Raw genomic sequence first — 19,729 nt, 5'->3', positions numbered from 1 at the left:
CCCAGCAGATCAGCAGGTTTCGAAATACTCAACCCAGCTCATATGGCACCAGGATTATTATATCATCTCAATCCACATCCATACCCACGTAGTTCACGTATAAGTGAAGCTAAATGTGCGAGGACGGATACTTATACAGGCTCAGGCTTTAAACGTTCTTCCAGAATTGTCAGAGAAGTACAATTTCTGTCCCCTATAGATGAGCAGGGATGGCGTTAGGATCTACGTAAGGCGTGATCTATCGGCGCGATGTAGAATCAGCGCTAATTGTCCTTGTGGAAATTCCCCCTTTTCCTTCGCCAAAATATTTGCTGTTTTTTCTAACAGTTGTTCTTTGTTTTATCTTTTAACTCCAATATACTATTAAAAACTTGTAGGCGTTTTCTGCTTACACATTTTACCTGAGGCATGTCTACCAACATTTGGAGGATGTTTTTCTATCAGCAGCTGCCTCGGACGAAAAAAAAAAAAAAAAAACGTCTGTTGAGTATTACAAAACATCTCCTGTGGAAACTTTCCATTTAGCTCTTTTTTTTTGTTTATAATTTTTTTTTTATATATATATATATATATATATATATATATATATATATATATATATATATATATATATATATATATATATATATTATCGTTTTTTTTTTTTATAACCCATATCTGTGTTTGGCCTGCTGGAGCTCGCCTCAAGGTTATCTCCATTCTAACAGCCTCTAACCCTTGATCACGATTCGGTTCCTACTCGCTCGCTGTCTCCCTCTATAGCTCTTCCTCATTTCATCAGTTACCACTGTAGTCAACGCACAATGATCCAAGAAACGTCAGGTAGTGGTGGGTGATGCAACAAAAGTATCACTCCAGGTGCTTCTTGAACCCAATTCAGAAACGTATGAGCCATGTGTGATGTGCATATCGATGGTGTATTACATTTTTTTTTTTTTTATTTACCTTCAAACAATTCTGCTCCTATTTATAAAACCCTAAAAAATTGTTTTCTTACAATTTAGGAGATTGAAAGTGTGTGTGTGTGTGTGTAGATAGATAGATAGATAGCTAGCTAGATAGATAGATAGATAGATAGATAGATAGATAGATAGCTAGATAGCTAGATAGATAGATAGATAGATAGATAGATAGATAGATAGATAGATAGATAGATAGATAGATAGATAGATAGATAGTGTTTGTGTGTATATAATATTGGTGTATATAATGTATTGCTTTTTAAGTCATTTCATTACCACACAGAGCAGTCATGTGTTCACATGAATGGGACACGTTCAGCAAACAGCAACAGCTAGCAGAGGAACAGAAGAACTTGAAAAGCCTCAATCAATTTCTTTGCTGTAACTTTACGTCAATAAACGTAAAGCAAATTATATTTGCCCCCCCCCCCCCTTTTGTTTTTAAGTTTTAAACACGTCACCATTTTTCTAAGTTCATTTATTTTTTAATAAATGCTATTGACATAACATTTTTTAACCAGATGTTGGTAACAACACTTGCAATCCACCCTTGCAAAGAAATCAAACCATAGATGTCCACAAATTGTGTAATAATGTAAAATGTGGTCTTTCCTCTCCTTGACCCTCCCCCCTTTAATGATAATAAAGTGTTAAATAACAAATTATTTTATTTACCACATGCACAGAAGCTGCTTGTAAGCCAGAGTGATTTTTTCCTGTGACACGTCTCAGTACACCAGTATTTCCATAAGCTGTCATTGACTTTAACATTCAAATTACGCCATTTTGCATAAGCGGATGCGCTCGGTTTGAAGTTGCACGCACAAATCAGGAATGCTATACTCAAGAACGCTCGTGTATCGTTGCTTGCACTCTTATATATTTAAAAATAGAAAAAGATTGTAGAGAACGGCCGGTCAGGAATTTCCCCGTAACAGCTCATTCATTACGGCAGAATTACGCTTTTCTCTGCGAGGCATTTTGTTTGGGTTTAATCCTCTCGAGGTCGTCTGAGTTCACATGAACTGAGAGGGAGTGTGTCGTGAGGGCGATTGTCGGACGATCTCATTCGCCACAAAGGATTTTTTTTTCTCTCCCCTCCCCATCTTTAGAAGTTTCAGCGCGGGTGTCACCTGAGTTGATATCTGAGCTTGCAGTGTTGCACTCATGCCTCCGGCTGCACAGCAAATCGTGAGAACCATCTTCATCACGAGCAGAAGCAGGAACTCATTTAAATGTAGGCCGTTTCTGTGCTAAAGCTGGTGTTTTTCTTGCTGGTGCTCTGACCTGAATCAGTTTTTCCTCTCTCTCTCTCTCTCTCTCTCTCTCTCTCTCTCACCCCCCCCCCCTTTTTTACAATGCACTCTTATTTAGAATGATAGCAAAGGGATCTGGTTGGTAGTTCTGGCTGAGTGGAATTTCTGGACTGGATTTGTGTGTAAGCTGTCAACAGAGCTCAGATCCTAACATGGAGACACCCTTATGCGAGTGAATGATGTGGTACAATACACTTTTTAGAGCCTTTTTTTTTTCTTTGCAGCACACTGTATTTTCTCAGTCATTCAGCCACCATGAATCTGTAACTACTTCCCTGTGGCTGCAAATGTTTACGGCTGTGCACGTGGACACCCGAGAGGATGATCATCAGAGAGCGATTGGGAGGCCAAGGAAGAGGCTGAGGATGCTGAAAATAGTCCCAAATATTACTGCATGTATTTTTGAGTCCCCCCACCCCCCCACAAAAAAAATTAATTAATTAAATAAATAAAATAAAATTACATCCCCTAGTAAAAATGTTAACCCCACACAGATAAGACAAACAACATATAAATCTGGAATGTTTGACAGCTGTGGACGTGCCTCGAAGCCTCCAATTTTAGCTGAAATTCTTTTGAAGGCTCGGCCCATCTTACATTAGTAATTTTTTGGCCAGGGTTCTTAACATGACTCAAGATGCAGCCACGCTTTCTTGCTCTCAAGGTGAATGAAGGAGTTGATTATTGTACAATAGAATCAGTCAAAAGGTGATCGTGGGTTTTTTTCGGTAAGAGGTCCTAAACTGTGGAACGTTTCCCCCCTTTATTCGGCAGCCTTCACCCATAGAGGTTTTTTTTAGGTCTCGGGCATATTCAAGTAGGGAAATTGTGATTTGGGACCCTTCACATGTGTTTGTTTTATTTATGTGAACTGTTTTGTGTGTGTATTGAGATTTTTTTTGTGTATTTTATGAAGAACTTTGGGCAACAAAATTGCATTGAAATAGATTAAAAGGTCACAAGTTCAAATCCCATCACTACCAAGCTGCCACTTTTGGGCTCTAACTTTCAGTTTTGTAAGTCTCTGGATTAGGGCGTCTGCCGAATTCCATAAATGTAAACATTCAGCAATGTAAACATTCTCCATTAGGCAATGCTTTTACATGTCGGCTACGGCTCTCGATTTGAGAGACAGATCATGACAACAATCACACATTTTAAAGAGAAACAGAACTCTGTCTGCTGTGCGTGAAATCGCTAAACATTGGAGTTTGACTTGGAATGCAGACGGACAGAGATGCTTAGGCTCTAATGTGCCATCTAGTGGACACTGCGTTTAATCTTCCAGTGGGAGTATGTAAACAATGGGACTTGGTGTGTGGTAAAAGTGTTGAATATTTACACCTTTATACACGCATGTCTATACATTATTCCATTCTGGGGTTGGGCGCATCACCAAGATACTGGTGGCGGTATTAGGAGGGACAGGCGAGTCTCTGTTCTAAGGAAATGGTCCTTTAATTACTTCAGACTAAAAATAAAATCAAATCATGTACATTCTGCCAACTACATTTGAACTGCTTCTGTAATTTTCTAATGTGTTCCTTCTCATCAAAAAAACAGAGCGTATGGATTTGCTGTAGGTCTTTTTTTATTTATTTTTTTTTTTTTCGATCAGCGAGCTGTGCATCTCAGTGTGTTATGTAACCGTCGCTGGCATTTGAAGCAGTTTGATCAAAGCATGAAAGCTAAACGCTTTTAGTTAGCGGCTCTAATGTTTGACATTTCGGCGCCTTTTCCATCTGCCGAACGAAAAGCCTGTTAAACCTTCTGAAAATCAAAAGCACCACCTTTCCTTTGGGTCTTAAGAGAACATCTGGCTTTCCTGTTCACTTGCAGTGCCACTGGCGCCTCTGGCGAAACCAGAACACTCCTCTCGAATGACTGCGGTGGATTTGTTGTGGCTTCAGCTGCACTTTGATAGCTAAATCTATAAGTCTATTTCAATCTTCACCTTGTTTATTTGGTGCCCATCTTTCTTTCAGACTGGATATAAGAAAACGATGGGAGCTGGTGTTGTAATCATTTGTTAAAGTGAAAAGTAATTTTTTTTTCTTCCTTCTCCTTCTTTCTTTTGTAGTGTGCCCGGAGCAATGTGGCAAGCGGGCATGTATGGAATCGGGAGAGTGCTGCCACGCTCAGTGCCTGGGCAGCTGCACAGCGCCAGACAGTGCCATGGCGTGTGCTGCCTGCCAGCACTACTCCTATGGAGGCCGTTGTGTGAAGCGTTGCCCCCCGGACACGTACATATTCGAGGGCTGGCGCTGCATCACCTTGGAGATGTGCGGCGAGGCCCACCTGCCATTCGCCTTTGAGCGATTCGTCATCCACGCGGGCGAGTGCAAGATCGAGTGCCCACCTGGCTTTAATCGTGAAAGCAGTCAGAGGTATGTGATGCATCTCTAGCTATTTTGATTTGGCATTTGCAGCAAGACCTAGTGCCTGATCGTAGCCTTCAGTCTTTAAACCACTGGTATGAAACGGGAGGCTTGTGCTTAGCTTAGCTTAGCATAGCTTTCTTCAGTTATTTTCATCTCCATACGCAATTGCCACACGATCAGCAGATCAGTTGGGTCGGCTCCAGTTCTGTTAAAGTGCAGCTTCGTAAGGAACACACCAGACCAGTAGTGTGAATAAACAGTGACGCTGAGCCAGGAATAGATCTTTGTAATGCAATAAGTGTGTTAAGGGGCGTTTTGCAGCTCACTCTCTATAGTCACACCTTTACTGCTCATGCTGGGGTGTTTATAATCTACGCATTCGATCTTTAAGATTTGAGCTTGCCTAGGACTGAGATCTCCAGCATTAAGGGTGTTAAAATGGCAATCAAGTAATTGGTTTAAATCAAAAGTACCAGTTATAAGTCGAGGTTGACCGATTCGCCGTTTCTTTCCCCCGAAATTAATCGCCACCGAGAGTTGATTGCTGGAACCAAAAATCCGGTAGTTTTTCCGCCTGCTGTTATTACGAGAGCGAATCACTGACAACACGTGCTATTTGTTTTTGCACGCGAGTCCGTGCACAGCACAGAGAACGCAATTATATTTATTTATAATTTATATAAATTCTATTTATTAATGAAGATTTTATGGCTGCAGCTATCAATGATTTAAGTAATCGAGGATAAGTAATCTTCTCTATTAAGGAGTAATACTAAATATACACAAGAAAATAAGACGGGTCTCTCAAAATGAAAAAGTAATTTGGTTGCCTTTTAAAAATTCTTTTTATTGCTGAAATTGCATTTAATTGCCTTATTACCTCAAAATACAAATATAAATGGATGTGAGAAGGGGAATTAGCGACAGATTGCTAGCACGACCTTTGCGTGGAAAGTGTTTATAAACAAAACCCCAGAGCGGTCCAGAGTTTAGCGGGTGGTGCCTCAGAAATAACGATCCGTGGGGAAACAGTGCTCCGTGTGTAGTTAAATGGACTAAACAAAGCAACAAGGCAAACAATTTGAATTCGAATTACTCAAGCAATCGTTTCAGCCTTAAAATATATTCATATTTATTTTATTTAGCACATTTTCATGATTAATATTGTTTTTTATTTTTGTAATGAAGTTCAGTACTATTTAACATGGAGTGTTTTTATTTTTTTTTAATCCAGTATCTGTTTTTTAAAAACTTATAGATTGGATATTAATGTTAAAATTGATTTATTTGTTATCAAGTGCGATCCAAGCCAGCCAATTACATATTAGTACTTGAATTTTGTACTTAAATTAATTTGCGAGGGAATTGGAAGGCAGCTGCGATCCAAACATCTACAGTTCTTTTCCTATTTTCTCTCATTGTTATTTGCTTTCCCTCAATCACACGAGAGCTGCTAATCGGGGAGGTGTGCTTCCTCCACAACATGTGAACTGCTTCTCATGATGAAACCACCAGGCCAAAACCAAATTCTAACTAGTGCAGCTATAGATGAATAGATGACAGATTTTATTTATGAAATCAGTGTTGTGGTGTCCTGTGCTTGTGCTTGCTGCCATGTATGCAGCCGAAGGGTTTTCAGTGCAGTCCACATCTCCAGTCCCCTTCAGGGGGAAACAGTTTGCTGTAGTATGATTTAGAGCAGTGTTAGAGACATGTCAATGTCATGTACAATTTAGTTTTAATTATAAACAAGTGGCTCATAAAAATAGCCTCTAAAAATCATTTAGGTTTAATAGGAGCAAAAAATTGAAGCTGAATTGGTTCGACTGCCAAAAAAGTATGAGAACCAGTTGTAAGTATATTGAAATTGTCAATGATGCGGCCTAATCATACGTCAGGACTTATGAGGCTCTAACAACACTAAGCAGGTTTCCCGTGTGGTCTTTAAAATTCTCACATTGAAAAATGGAAATTTGAGGCTTTAAAAAATGTTAATTCGCTGTTTTAAATCATTTCAAACAGGACGTAATTTGGCTAATGTTTTTTTTTGCTCCTGTTTTTGCCCACAGCATGTTCTGTAGTAAATGCGATGGCTTGTGCGACAAGGTGTGTGAGGGGAAAGACATCGACTCTGTGGATGCTGCACAGTCCCTAAAGGACTGCACCGTTATTAACGGCAGCCTGCGCATCAACATCCGCCGTGGCAGTAAGTAGCTCTCGCAACACTCCTGCAGGAAGCACTGGTGCTCAGATTCTTGGAGGCACTCAGTTTTTTCTCTCTGTGTCGTAGACAACATCGCGTCAGAGCTAGAGAACTTCCTAGGCCTCATCAAGACTGTGACGGGATGTGTGAGGATTTTTAGTTCTCCTATGCTGAGCTCGCTGTCCTTCCTCAAGAGCTTAAACCACATTCATGGGAAAGAGCTCTATGAAAAGTAAGCTTCAAGTCTTTGTGTGGTTTGATGCTTATGGGCATATTTGAAAACTGTCTTTAGTAATAGATGCTTTTTCTCTTTTCTTTGTTTCTCTGTAAACACTCTGTAATGCTCAGGCTTTATTTTCTTTGACTTATTTTCAACATACCGTATTGCATTCGATTGCAAATTTGTAAAGTGAGCCAAGCCGGGCTGCTATGAGCGAATCTTGCTTTAGTTTTCCTGCTCATTCAAATAACGCACTTTCATCCTGGCCTCAGCCAACTGCTGAACTGCTATTCTACTTTTCTGCAGCATGTACGCCTTCTCAGCGTTTGATAACCAGAACCTCCAGTTCCTGTGGGACTGGTCACAGCACAACCTGACCGTTCACACAGGAAAACTGTTTTTCGGCCGGAACCCCCGCCTTTGCATCTCTGAGATTCGCAAGATGTGGCAGAAAACAGGCATCAAGGACAAGTTTGTGGAGGACGATTTTCGCAACAACGGAGGCCGCGCAAACTGTAAGTGTTGGCAGTCTGTAGCTGGTGATTGCTCAGAAGCTGATGTTCGAGTGGTTGGTTTTTCATTTGTTTCATTTTTGTTTTTTTGTTTTTCTGTACAGGTGAACGAAAAATTGTAAAGTTCTTGAGCAATAGCACTGGAAGTAACACAATATCACTAACATGGGAACGCTATCAGCCAGCAGGTTACACAGGACTCATCAGTTTTGAAGTTTACTACAGAGAAGCGTGAGTCTATTTCTTTATTTTTAAATATGGTGATTTCTGGTTTCTGGATTTTTCTGGAACCGTAAAATGTCCTGTGCACTTCTGAGTTTCAACACTGTGGATGAACTACATTTTTGGGTGTTATGGTCAGGTGTCCACAATAATTTTGACATATAATGTATATTTTCCTATGTGTTTCTTCATTTGGTATTGTGCCACAGTGCTGCTGAAGTTTTGATTGATGGTAATTTTGACTGCAACGCAAATCACAGATTTATGTTAATAGAGCTGTTTCTATAGTAACAGCCAATTTCCATGGAGGCACATAATCTGAACCTTTATATTGTGCTATTATTTAACAAAGAAAAACATGTTTTATGTCGGTATAGTTATTATAGTTATAAGGGGTTAGTTGATGGGGGGGGGGGGTGTTGTGGATGTTTGGAATTTTTAATAATAACTTTAAATGGATCAAAAACCTGTAGTTTAGGACTTATATATTTTAATAGTTGGTAACCTGCTGTTTGTATAAGACATCTAAATCAACAGGTCTTTATTTTTTTCAAGTTGGTGATACACGTGTATAATCTTATCATAAACACTGTATACGATATCATCTTCGTTGCACTATCCATGATCATTGTACTCATTGTATATAATCTCCTTTCTATGTGCAGTTTATTTATGTGCATATTATTCATATTTTTCATTCATTTATCTTTATTTATTACATGTATCATAGCCTTACCAACCTGTACGGATGTAAATATTTTACGCTGCAACCAATGCACTCCTGGTTAGATGCCAACTATATTTTGTTGCCTTGTACCGTAACTCGTGCAAGGACAAAGTTGAATTTCTTTTAATCTTAACTAATAATTACAAACTTCTAAATATCTACAAAACAAGCTGTTATTTATACTTTGTTTTAGCAAAATAATCAACGTAGTGGTGGTAAAAGTCGCTTTGTGTCAGGCCATTTATTTATCATCTCCTAAAACAAAATTGCCTCATTGTGTGTTAATTGTGTGTAATTGTGTGTTAATGAGCTTTATGATCCACTTTAAATCAGTTTTCACTTCTGTAAAAGTCTTTGTGATTCTTTCATGCTCTGACAGGCCTTTTCAGAACATCTCAGAGTTTGACGATCTTGATGGTTGTGGGTCCAACAGCTGGATGATGGTAGATGTGGATTCACCTCAGGACGAAAACAGAAACCCAGAGGTTCTTCTGTCAGGCCTGAAACCAGTGACTCAGTACGCCATCTTTTTGAAGACTGTAACTCTGGTAGTGGAGAACATAGACACGCATGTTCTGGGGGCCAAAAGCGAGTTGGTTTATATTCTCACTAAGCCTAAAGGTAAACAAAAAAAACGGTTCAAACTCTCCTTCAGAATGACATACTTGTCAGTGAAATGGTGAAAATGTTTGTTTTTTTTGTTTTTTTCCCCTCCCCTACCACAACCCCTCTTTAGTACCTACAATACCTGTTGATATCCGTGCCTACTCCAACTCATCCACCAGCCTGGTTGTTCAGTGGTCTCCTCCTGTCTTTCCCAATGGGAATCACATCTACTATCTGCTACGCTGGCAACAGCTGGAAGAGGACCGTGAACTTTACCAGAACGACTACTGCTTAAATAGTAAAAAAAAAAAACTTAATAAAATAAAAATCTAATATATTATATACTTCACAAACAGTACATTTGAGATCATGTTTCTGCTACTTGTCATTTTGTCATTCACAGAAGTGTTTCTGTGTAATTGGTTTTCATGCCTAAACATTTTCCTCCTATGTCTTTCCGCAGAGATGAAGATTGCCATCCGATACGCCACAGGGCTGGCAGATGCCATCGCGAGCATAAAGCCCATCAATTCAAACTCAGAAAGACCGAACAAAACCCTTTGCTGCCGTTGTCCAAAATCAGAACAAGATATCAAAAGGACCAGTGATGACATCATCTACCGTAAAGCCTTTGAGGACTTCCTCCACAATAGCATCTTTCAGCCCAGGTGGGTTTTCTGTTAAAAAAATAAAAAATCTTCCTTTTCCCTTTTATTTCTTAACAGGCCTTTCTTTTGGCCTTATACACCGTGACAATGGAGCAGAGGTTATCACAAGAGCCTTCTTGTTTGTTCGCACCAGGACAGATCAACCTTGGGATGTTTAGTATTTATGCGTCATTTGCCTGACTTCCCTTGGCATCAAACTAGAATTGAGAGTGAACTTGATGAACCTTAGAGTAGGCTGAAAGCAATAAGCTTGCAGTCAGATCTTATTTCTCTCTCTCTCTTATTTTTATTTATTTTTTACTGCAAGCTTAATAGCATAAGTGGATCATTTGGCAAGAATTTATCACTTTGCTTTTATACTTTTAAACAGATTGACTCTGGAAAAATAATACATTTTCTGATTTAGAAAGTGAGTTTAGGTGTTTTAGTATTCACCAAAAACAAGTAGATCAGAATGAAATACTTCAAATACAATACAGTGAAATTATTTTCTTTGTATAATTGCTTATTGTATATTTATAACTTGTTAGGAGGTGGAAATCGGAGTGCAGGGGTCAGCCATGAGGCCGCACCCTAGAAAAGTGATGTCTTCTGGCCGTTCTTTTGGTTTAATCAATATTAGCTGTTTGGTAAATTTGTTGTTTGCGCTTTCATAAGGCTTTGTTTTCCTGTACATCTCGCAGCTACAAATAATAAAAAAAAAAAAAAAGTGTGTATGCAAAACCATCTTGTTCCAGATGCCTGGGCTCCTGACGTATTTACTCCAGTATAGATTATGCTAAATAAATCGGGGATTCACAGCTTAAATGTGCTTTTTGATCTATGACTAGTACACTGAGTGCTCTGGGCTGTAATGAGGGACCACATCTGAGTCACATTACCTGCCAGCTGTGTATAGGCTGGTGGACACACAAACACTAACACACAGTCATGAATCATTGTGTGTTCTCTTTAATTCTCGGGTCTAGAATAAATCTAAAGCAAACTCTGGGAAGTTATGTTTGTTTATGACTGGAAGTGATATAACACGCTTATCTCATTCTTAAAGCAAATTAGGAACATTATGGCTGATGACACAGGACAATCTTTGAATCTGTACATTTCATAGTTGTATCGGTAGAAAGTCTTGAGTCTGTGTTTTTCTTTTTTTTTTCTTTTTTAGTATGTAAGTGCTGGGCGATTCAGCATGTCTGTAATTCTGCTGGTGCTCAGTGTATTGAATGAACTGAAAACTAAGATTGAAGGAAGTTCCTCAAGTTTAGAATTCCTGAGAAGAAGAGGGAGATTGAGAGCATAGGAAATCATATCCTTTCAGTTGCAGCGTTTCCCCTAAAACAGCTCAGCCTGTAAGAGTTGCCAGGAAATGCACAGTAATGCCATCTGGAATAGTGATGAAATAAAGGGAATATCCCCTCCAGCTGGAGAACGGGTCTGATCAACGACTGCCGCTTTGCGGGGCAGGAGGGGCCAGCTGGGGACCTAAACCTGGAGAGAGAGGGAAAAGATGCAGAGGCTGAGTGAAGAAGAAAAACAGATGAAAGATGAAGTGGAGGCTGCCCGAGGTTGGTCAGGGGACAAGAAAATTAATGACTGGGAGAGGGAAGAATGAATCGACGTGTATGTTTGGACCTGGAGAAATGGAGATCTTGCTGATCTCAGTGTGTTGAATCAGACGGATTGTTGTGGTACACTAGCCTGGGATGTGAATGTTTAGCCGGCGTGAGAACTCTGTGTTCGTATGCATCGCAGTGACAAAGCGCTCCAGTGTGAGAGAGTTTAAAGGAATGGAAACCAGCTGTGGCGGTTTGTGTGTGCGCACGCGTGTGTGTGTGTGGCGGACGTTTGGAGGGGTGGCGGGGGGAATGCATCCTTGCCAGATCATCTGAGGACAGAGCCCATGCTTGCTTTGGCAAACAAGTGAGTGACTCGCTTCCTTGGAGTGGATTAGAACAGACAGGCTGCTGACATCCCACTCTTCTGGCCATCACGCACACACACACCCCCATGCACATCTAAATGTGTTTTAATGTGTAAATATGCCTCTTTTAAGAACTCGATGAAATCAGACTTTGGGGCATTATACCCGTAGATAGGGCATTATACCCATATAGTTTCTATCACAGTTCAGCTAAATTACAAATAAAAGGAACAGTGGTACATGGAGCAGAAAAATTGAATCTTAATAGTTCCTCGTTGTGCAGCGGAGTTCAGCCAAGAATACACAGTTGTTTAGTTTAGTTCTGGTCAGCAGTATCATTTCTCTCCGTGTATTGGATAGCTATCAAAGTTGGGAACATGCACAGAGTGGCAGCAGATGTTGTGCTGTAATCTGTTTACAACTGCAGTGCGGTACACAGGAAAGACTTTTCAGGTTGCCCTTGGGGGGATGCAAAGGAAAGGGTTGCAAAATCCTGTTCGGGGAGTCGCTTTTCAACACAAAATGGCAAAAAAAAAAAAAACGACCAGGATATTATGATATACATACTTCCTTTTCAGGCCGAACAACCGTCAGCGCAGGGATGCATCAGGAGTGGCTAACTCCACCTTTCTGCACTTGCTGCTTAGTGTCAGCGAGAGCCTAGGTGAGGGCAACTTCACCGGCCCAAACCCTTATATGGGGGAGTTTCACGAGAAAAAGTTGGAAGAGACAAGCTTCGAAATTCAAGGCTTGCAACCTTTCACGGTGTACCGCATCGACCTGCACGCCTGCAACGAGGAGATCCAGCAGTGCAGCGCTCCTGCCTTTGCCTTCCCCCGCACCAAACCAGCAGGTGAGATGACCAGTCAAGTAGCTTTTGTCATTTCAACCATATGCAGTGCAGTACACAGTGAAACGAAACAATGTTTCACCAGGATCAAGGTGCTACATTAAACATCATCAATTAATAAAAGGAACACAGAATACGCTCTGAACTGATAACACAAAGTGCATATGTGCACCATTTAGTGTAGGAAAAAAAACGACATCAGACAACATGAGAAAAAACAGTAACACAGTGGCACCGACTAGAACAGTACAGAAGGTCGTGCAAATGGATTGTCTATAAAAATCAACACTAAATACTGTACACTTTAACATTTGGTTAAATATAAACATTTTGATGTTATGAAGCTGCCAGAAATACGCTTCATAATTAATGTTCAGGTGTGTTTTGCCAGGCAAAAAGGATTAGACACTCTGATCCTGTTTCAACTTTGCATTGCCTTTAGATTACACTTAGTATCAAAAACTAAGGAATAGTTTGCCTTTTTTCATTGGTGAGTGTGTTCTTTTCTGCCCCTCCTAGACAAAGCTGACGACATCCCAGGCCCAGTGACGTGGCAGGATTTGGATGACACTGTAATTGTGAAGTGGCCTGAACCAGCACAACCCAACGGCCTTATTCTGCTTTATGAGATCCATTTCCATCTGGGAAGCGAGGTGCTCCATCCCTCAATTCTCACACGATATAAGCTGATAGATCAAGTCAATATATATTTCTTTAGCGCTTTTCATAACAGACATTGTCTCAAAGCAGCTCTACAGAATTTTAAGAGTTAGGGTGAATGGTGTGTGTTTATCCCTGATGAGCAGCCATGGTGACTGTGGCAAGGAAAAACTCCCTTAGATGTTATGAGGAGGGGAAAGGGGAACCCATCCTCATTTGGGTTACATCAAGACTGTGATTATAAATCTTTAAACAATACAGAACACTGGAGAGTGAGAACTAACATGAGCACTGGAGTGTAAGATTGAGTAATGATCTTTGTACAGTCTTTTACAGTCATTTGTGGTTAAAAAATTAGAAGCTACACTAACTGTAGATCTGTAAAGACTGAGAAATCTTGTCTTGCAATTATTACCGATTTGCCCTGGATAAACGGTTTCTGTATAAAAATAAAGATAATATAGTCTTGTTGATGTTCACACGATTGTCTCACTAAAAACGTACCACATTTTTAAAACAGTCGAGCTTGGTTTATTGCTTCTGACTGCACAAGTTGAGTATTAGGTCTCATGACAATAACATGCATGTAGGCTCTAATATTTTATTTCTTTCAATTTAAAATCTATAAATCTTTTTTGACTTCATGGTACTAGACATACTATTCGTGTAACTTTGCACGTTTCAGTTTGTCACTTAATGTGGAGTCGTTCATTAATTATAATAAATAATTCACTTTTTGCCTCGTTTTCGGATGCTTGTGCCCGTGTTGTCTCAGCTGGAGAAGCATGAGTGTGTGTCCCGCCAACACTACAAGGAGCATGGAGGTGTACGGCTCACTAACCTTCGCCCTGGGAACTACTCCGTCCGCGTGAGGGCCACCTCTTTGGCTAGAAATGGCTCGTGGACGCAGCCTATAGTCTTGTATGTCCCCCAGGCTGAACGTAAGTAATCGCTATGATAATTTTCCCCAACAGTACTGCCTCCCCATGCTTTGTAAACAGCATTGTTTTTTTTCAGTGGAATTACGTGTAATTGCAGGCTTTTGTGTAACCGTAGTGTTGCGTGCGACCCTGCTCTAGCACGCGACAGAAATGGTATAAAAAAAAAAATATGGCATTTTCTCTTTGTTGTTTTTGTAAACGCAGGCTACGAGAAGCTTCTCTATTTGATGTTCATTCCCGTTGTGCTGCTCCTGGGGGTTCTTGCAGTGACTATGTACGTGGTCAATAAGAAAAGGTATGCAGTTTATGGGTTGTCATGAGCCTTTTTTTATTTTGCAATTAGCGTCGACCCTATTTTCAAGTTTCACTCAAATAAGTCTGGTTGTACTTTTCGTTCCACTCAAAATGTTTAATAGCGTAGCACTAATGAAGCACTGTTTTTTTTGGGGGGGGGGTTTTCCCTTTCTTCACACTTTTTAGTGCGAGCTTCAGGGGCTTGTGTGAAACACTGCCGTCTGCTTATTGCTTTTATGCGACGGTAGACTGGGGTGAAGTTTCATTAGGCTCATCAGCGGAAAAACAGAGCAATCGTTCGAACACCGTTAAATGTACTTAATGTGGTTTTTGGCACATGAGCAATGATCTTTTTGGAATTTCGCAGGAACAGCGACAGGCTGGGAAATGGAGTTCTGTACGCCTCAGTCAACCCGGAGTACCTCAGTGCGACCGAAGGTGAGTGCGATTTAAAACATACAGAATGAAATAAGGTTGTATAAGGAAATTGAATATAGAAATGATTTTGTGGATGCGTAACCTTCCTGCACCCCAGGAAGGTCTTCCTGTCTTCCTTTGATGCTCTTGTGATTGTTGAGCACAAATCCCCAAAACCATGCTTTAAACTGTAGTGGAAAGCCTTTTCAGAAAAGTGAAGGCTATTTGTAACAACAAAGAACAACTACATCTGCGTTTTGTGTATGTGTGGATGCAAAGTGTGTGTGTGTTATCAGTTTGTAATAATAATTTCCTCAGACTTGTTTTGCTAGTCTAGTTTTTTTTTTGTTTGTTTTGCTAGTTTTGCGAGAACGTGTCATAGTGCGGGATACTTCATACAATGTTTTAATGAGGAGAGGATTAAGCGTTTATTGCTTTATTTTCAAATGTTACCAAAATTTGACACAAAGGAATTTATTTTGGCTACAGGCTGAATTTGCACAATTTTCTACCTAGCCCGAATATTTTCAGTCAGCCAACGCGTGTGACGTCTGAAGGCTTCTACTTCCTTTTTGCACTGGAGCTCAGGGACTAATGTAACTGACAAATCAAGCTCATGTCAAATAAATACATGCTGAGCAACTAGTCCTGCTTCGAGGAACGTGTGCGATTTAGCCATATGGTTTGTACCGTGCGTATCTGGAAGCTACGGCCTTCTCTTATTAGTTAGTTCCAATAGTATCATACAGGAGATGTGCGATTTAGTTCTCCTTTAATACTCATGTAACCCTTAGAAAATGATTTACCCTGGTGTTCTGCTTTCCTTTGCCAGTGTATGTTCCTGATGAATGGGAGGTGGCACGGGAAAAGATCACCATGAGCAAAGAGTTAGGCCAAGGCTCATTCGGCATGGTGTACGAGGGCATCGCCAAGGGCGTCGTCAAGGATGAGCCTGAAACCCGGGTGGCCATCAAAACGGTTAACGAGTCCGCCAGCATGCACGAGCGCATCGAATTCCTCAACGAGGCCTCCGTCATGAAGGAGTTCAACTGTCACCATGTGGTGCGTGTGATGACAATATGTTTGTTTGAGATTTGTGCACACTTACTTGCCTCTTTGTTAATTTTGTTGGCCATTTTTTAGTTCATTTATTTATTTAGTCATTTATTTTTGTTATTTGCAGTGGTGAACAGTAAGGAAGTAAATGTAATCAGTAAAAATGACTGTTCTTAAATAGCTTTTTCTGCATATCTGTACCTTACAGAAGTCTTTTTCTTTTCTATCTTTTTAATTTCGGGGAGATTTTTCAGACAACTTCTCTACATTTTAATGTCATATTTTATTTTTTACTCAACCTTCATTTTGCAAAATCAGTCGTTCCTTTTTATTTATACGTGGATAAAAACCTAACTGGTCAAACACACAGAAAGCCACCAATCAGGGTCGAGCGCGCGCTCCGTTTAGAACTTGCTTTATTTGTCGCTTGGTGGAATCTATTTATCACCAGCATCAGTTCAGCAACAAGCAGAACATTCTGAGAGGAATAAAGGATTAAAAGAAACTGACTCGAACTTGACACAACACTCGTGGCCTTATTTGCGTAAGTAGTTGAAAACGAGGGTTTGGGGCTCATGATAATTTTATTAGATATCAGTGTTTTACTGATTAATATGAATAACCTTTTACATAAACTAAGATGATTGAGAGTCTTGTGACATAAATGATAATAGAACATTATAGCCATAATAAATCTTAGTACCTTAGATACCCAAGTACATTTGAGGGCAAAAACTTTTGCACTTTTAGATGAAAGTTTAAAGAGAGCACTTTTACTGGAGTAATGTTTTACTGAGTGCATCTCTACTCTAACTCAACTACATGGTTTGTGTTCTTCATCCACCATTGGTTATTTATAAATTTTTACCCGGTGATCGGTGCAGGTGCGTCTCCTTGGCGTGGTCTCACAGGGGCAACCCACTCTAGTCATTATGGAGCTGATGACACAAGGCGATCTGAAGAGTTATCTACGCACGCTACGTTCCATCAAGGTGAACTTTCTGCACATTTCTGATCCCACTGTTTCCAAATCCATGACCTTTCACTAAAAAGAGAAACCCTTTTTTTCTTTGTCAGCTTATTTTTTATCGACCAGGTTATGAGTCTGTGTCACTGTAGTCACATTGTGTAAGGTGTGTGACGCACAAGCGCTGCAGCTGGATCAGACAGTCGCAGTAAAAGCTATGAAGACATACATGCCTTTGAGTGTTTTTGCTTGTTTATTTGCTATTTAAAAGCATAATGATGAGCACAAATATATATATTTTCATTTACATGAGATTTCATTTATGCGGTGGCGAAGGGTGCATTGATAATTCAGACAACCTCTTAATGACCTTTTGAGCCAACTCCTCACTGCGAGTCCTGTACGGCAAACGAACATGGCTGCACAAAATGGTGTGACAGAATGTGAGCTTCTTGATGGAGATGTATTTTGTCAGTGCTCAAGGCTGTCTTCCTTTCTCTCCATTTTTTTTTATTTATATTTTTTTCTTCCACTCGTCCTCAGAACACATCCAGCCTGCCTTTGCCACCACTGAAGAAAATGATTCAGATGGCAGGAGAGATTGCAGACGGCATGGCATACCTCAATGCCAACAAGTTTGTCCACCGAGACTTGGCAGCCAGAAATTGCATGGTGGCTGAAGACTTCACTGTCAAAATTGGAGGTAGTTTCTGAATCTTAAAAGAGAAAAACCCATCTCTGGTCCACTGTGATCTAGTGGAATGGAAAAAGTGGTTGAAATAAATATGTATATGCTCTATCTAGGCAGCAACATCTGCTTCAGATGTATTTTTTTGTAAATATTCAGTCAGTACAGATGAATTTGGCTGTCTAGCCAGGCCATGCTCAGATTTTTTTTTTGCTATTAATCAGTAAGCTTTGTGCAAACGTAAGCCTATAAGCTCCGTGTTGTGTTTGGCTGCCCAATAGGCTTTGCTATATAGAAATTGTGGAATCTCACCTCATTTGTCTTGAATGTAGATTTTGGCATGACGCGGGACATTTACGAGACAGATTACTACAGAAAGGGTGGGAAGGGGCTGCTGCCGGTGCGCTGGATGTCTCCGGAATCCCTCAAAGACGGCGTCTTCACCACCATGTCTGACGTGTGGTAAGATCGCATTCCATACATTTACTTTTCAGCAATAGTTACCCACATACATAAATGAATTTTGCTTTGATAGAGTATGTTTTTATAGAAAATAGTTTGCCAATATTAATTTTTACCAAGCCTACAATCATGAATATGTAGATGAATCATATTACCTTTTAGGGAATGTGGGTGCTTTGATAGGCTTTTTATTCTAGATGAGCTTATAGTCTTTAAAAATGAATTCAAACTTTTTAATCCAGTGTGTGTGATCTTCGAAATGTCAAAACAGACCAATTAAAGATTATTAGCTAATCAGAGCTGCAGCTATTGGGCTGCTAGAAGTGTTTTATTCCTCTTATACCACATCAACCATTATTTTTATTAAGTAAAGGACGGCACATTATACTTTTCTACTTATATAGTAAACTGTGATTTTACCATTTTCATAAGACTTAAGTCAAAATGCAGCTTGGCATGTTAGAAAGAACCTGCAAACTTTCCATCTCCACCCTGCAAAGCACTGACACTGGAGACTCCTTCTGTAAATGTTTAATAAATTCTCCTCACTCAATTTGCTACTCATAATTATGTGCTAAGCAACATGCTTTAATCTGTTTGTGTTAGATTAAATATAAGGTCTGCAGTGTAGGTCCCCGTGTGAGTGGTTGCTATGGAAACGATGCTTTATTAGAGCAAGTATGTTGATATAAATCTGCGCATAGAGTTGCCGGCATATAAAACCGGCATGCTCACATTAGTAGCTCTGCTACTTTGCATGCATTTTGCTTTAAAAGATTATAATGTTCAAGTGAACTTCACAGGAAAAATGTCCTACAGCTAAACAAACACACCTACAAATTACACAGACCCACGTTCCTTTTTCTTAAATCTACGCGGGAGGAAATGGAGGGGAATTCCTCCTGTATGTTTCAAGCAGCGTTGGCAAGCAAGCCTAATCACAGTGCACATGAGGTAGAAATATTAACCTTGTGTGACTCTCAACTGACAGCGTTTCTGTGGAAACCTGCAGGAGAAATCCTTCTGGGTTTTTCATTCGCAGCTGCAGCTGATCCGACCAGGGTCCGTTCGTAACATCCGATTAGTAGCCATATAGCTTCTGTTGTTCTGCTAATGTTTAAAGAGCTCACATTTGGGCTGGTGGTCATTTTTTTGTTCAGTATTTTATTACGTCTAAACATAAATGAGAAGCTGCTTATGAAGTGAGTTACATCAGCATGAAATGATATATTTGGAATGATGTACTTACAGAGAGATGTTTCTCAACCAAGACTAAATCTTTGGGTGATGTTCAAGTGGTGTTGTAAAAGTTGTATAATTATTATATAAAGTGGTTTACCTTTCTATGAATTGTTCACTAAAACTGTGTTCTTGCTTTGTCACACTTTGTCCGAAGCAGCAATAATAATAATAAAAAAAATAATAATAATAAAACTCTCTCACTGTCTCTCTCTGTCCAGGTCGTTTGGCGTGGTGTTATGGGAGATAGCCACCTTGGCCGAGCAGCCCTACCAGGGCATGTCCAATGAGCAGGTTCTGCGCTTCGTCATGGAGGGAGGTCTGCTAGACAAACCTGACAACTGCCCGGATATGATGTGAGGTTTTTTCTTTTTGTTTCTAGTTCTTAATTTGTTTATTTTTGCTAGAAATTTTATGTGT

General features: G+C 40.0%; 1 protein-coding gene across 1 annotated transcript in view; it reads left to right on the top strand.

Annotated features, from left to right (window-relative positions):
• igf1rb (insulin-like growth factor 1b receptor) overlaps nt 1-19,729 on the top strand; it is a 74,262-nt gene that overhangs the window by 49,626 nt on the left and 4,907 nt on the right. Inside the window, exons 3-20 of the mRNA XM_083559008.1 lie at nt 4,359-4,665; nt 6,729-6,865; nt 6,950-7,094; nt 7,389-7,597; nt 7,699-7,825; nt 8,923-9,164; nt 9,280-9,447; nt 9,613-9,817; nt 12,314-12,588; nt 13,105-13,238; nt 14,021-14,186; nt 14,391-14,481; nt 14,848-14,918; nt 15,730-15,959; nt 16,838-16,945; nt 17,464-17,623; nt 17,941-18,070; nt 19,531-19,665. Of these exons, the coding sequence (XP_083415134.1) occupies nt 4,359-4,665; nt 6,729-6,865; nt 6,950-7,094; nt 7,389-7,597; nt 7,699-7,825; nt 8,923-9,164; nt 9,280-9,447; nt 9,613-9,817; nt 12,314-12,588; nt 13,105-13,238; nt 14,021-14,186; nt 14,391-14,481; nt 14,848-14,918; nt 15,730-15,959; nt 16,838-16,945; nt 17,464-17,623; nt 17,941-18,070; nt 19,531-19,665 (3,040 nt within the window). The remainder of the gene's footprint in view (nt 1-4,358; nt 4,666-6,728; nt 6,866-6,949; nt 7,095-7,388; nt 7,598-7,698; nt 7,826-8,922; nt 9,165-9,279; nt 9,448-9,612; nt 9,818-12,313; nt 12,589-13,104; nt 13,239-14,020; nt 14,187-14,390; nt 14,482-14,847; nt 14,919-15,729; nt 15,960-16,837; nt 16,946-17,463; nt 17,624-17,940; nt 18,071-19,530; nt 19,666-19,729) is intronic.

This window comes from Silurus aristotelis (genome assembly GCF_946808225.1).
Source record: "Silurus aristotelis genome assembly, chromosome: 13".
NCBI lineage: Eukaryota > Metazoa > Chordata > Actinopteri > Siluriformes > Siluridae > Silurus > Silurus aristotelis.
This window is presented reverse-complemented; position numbering and strand designations above follow the sequence as displayed.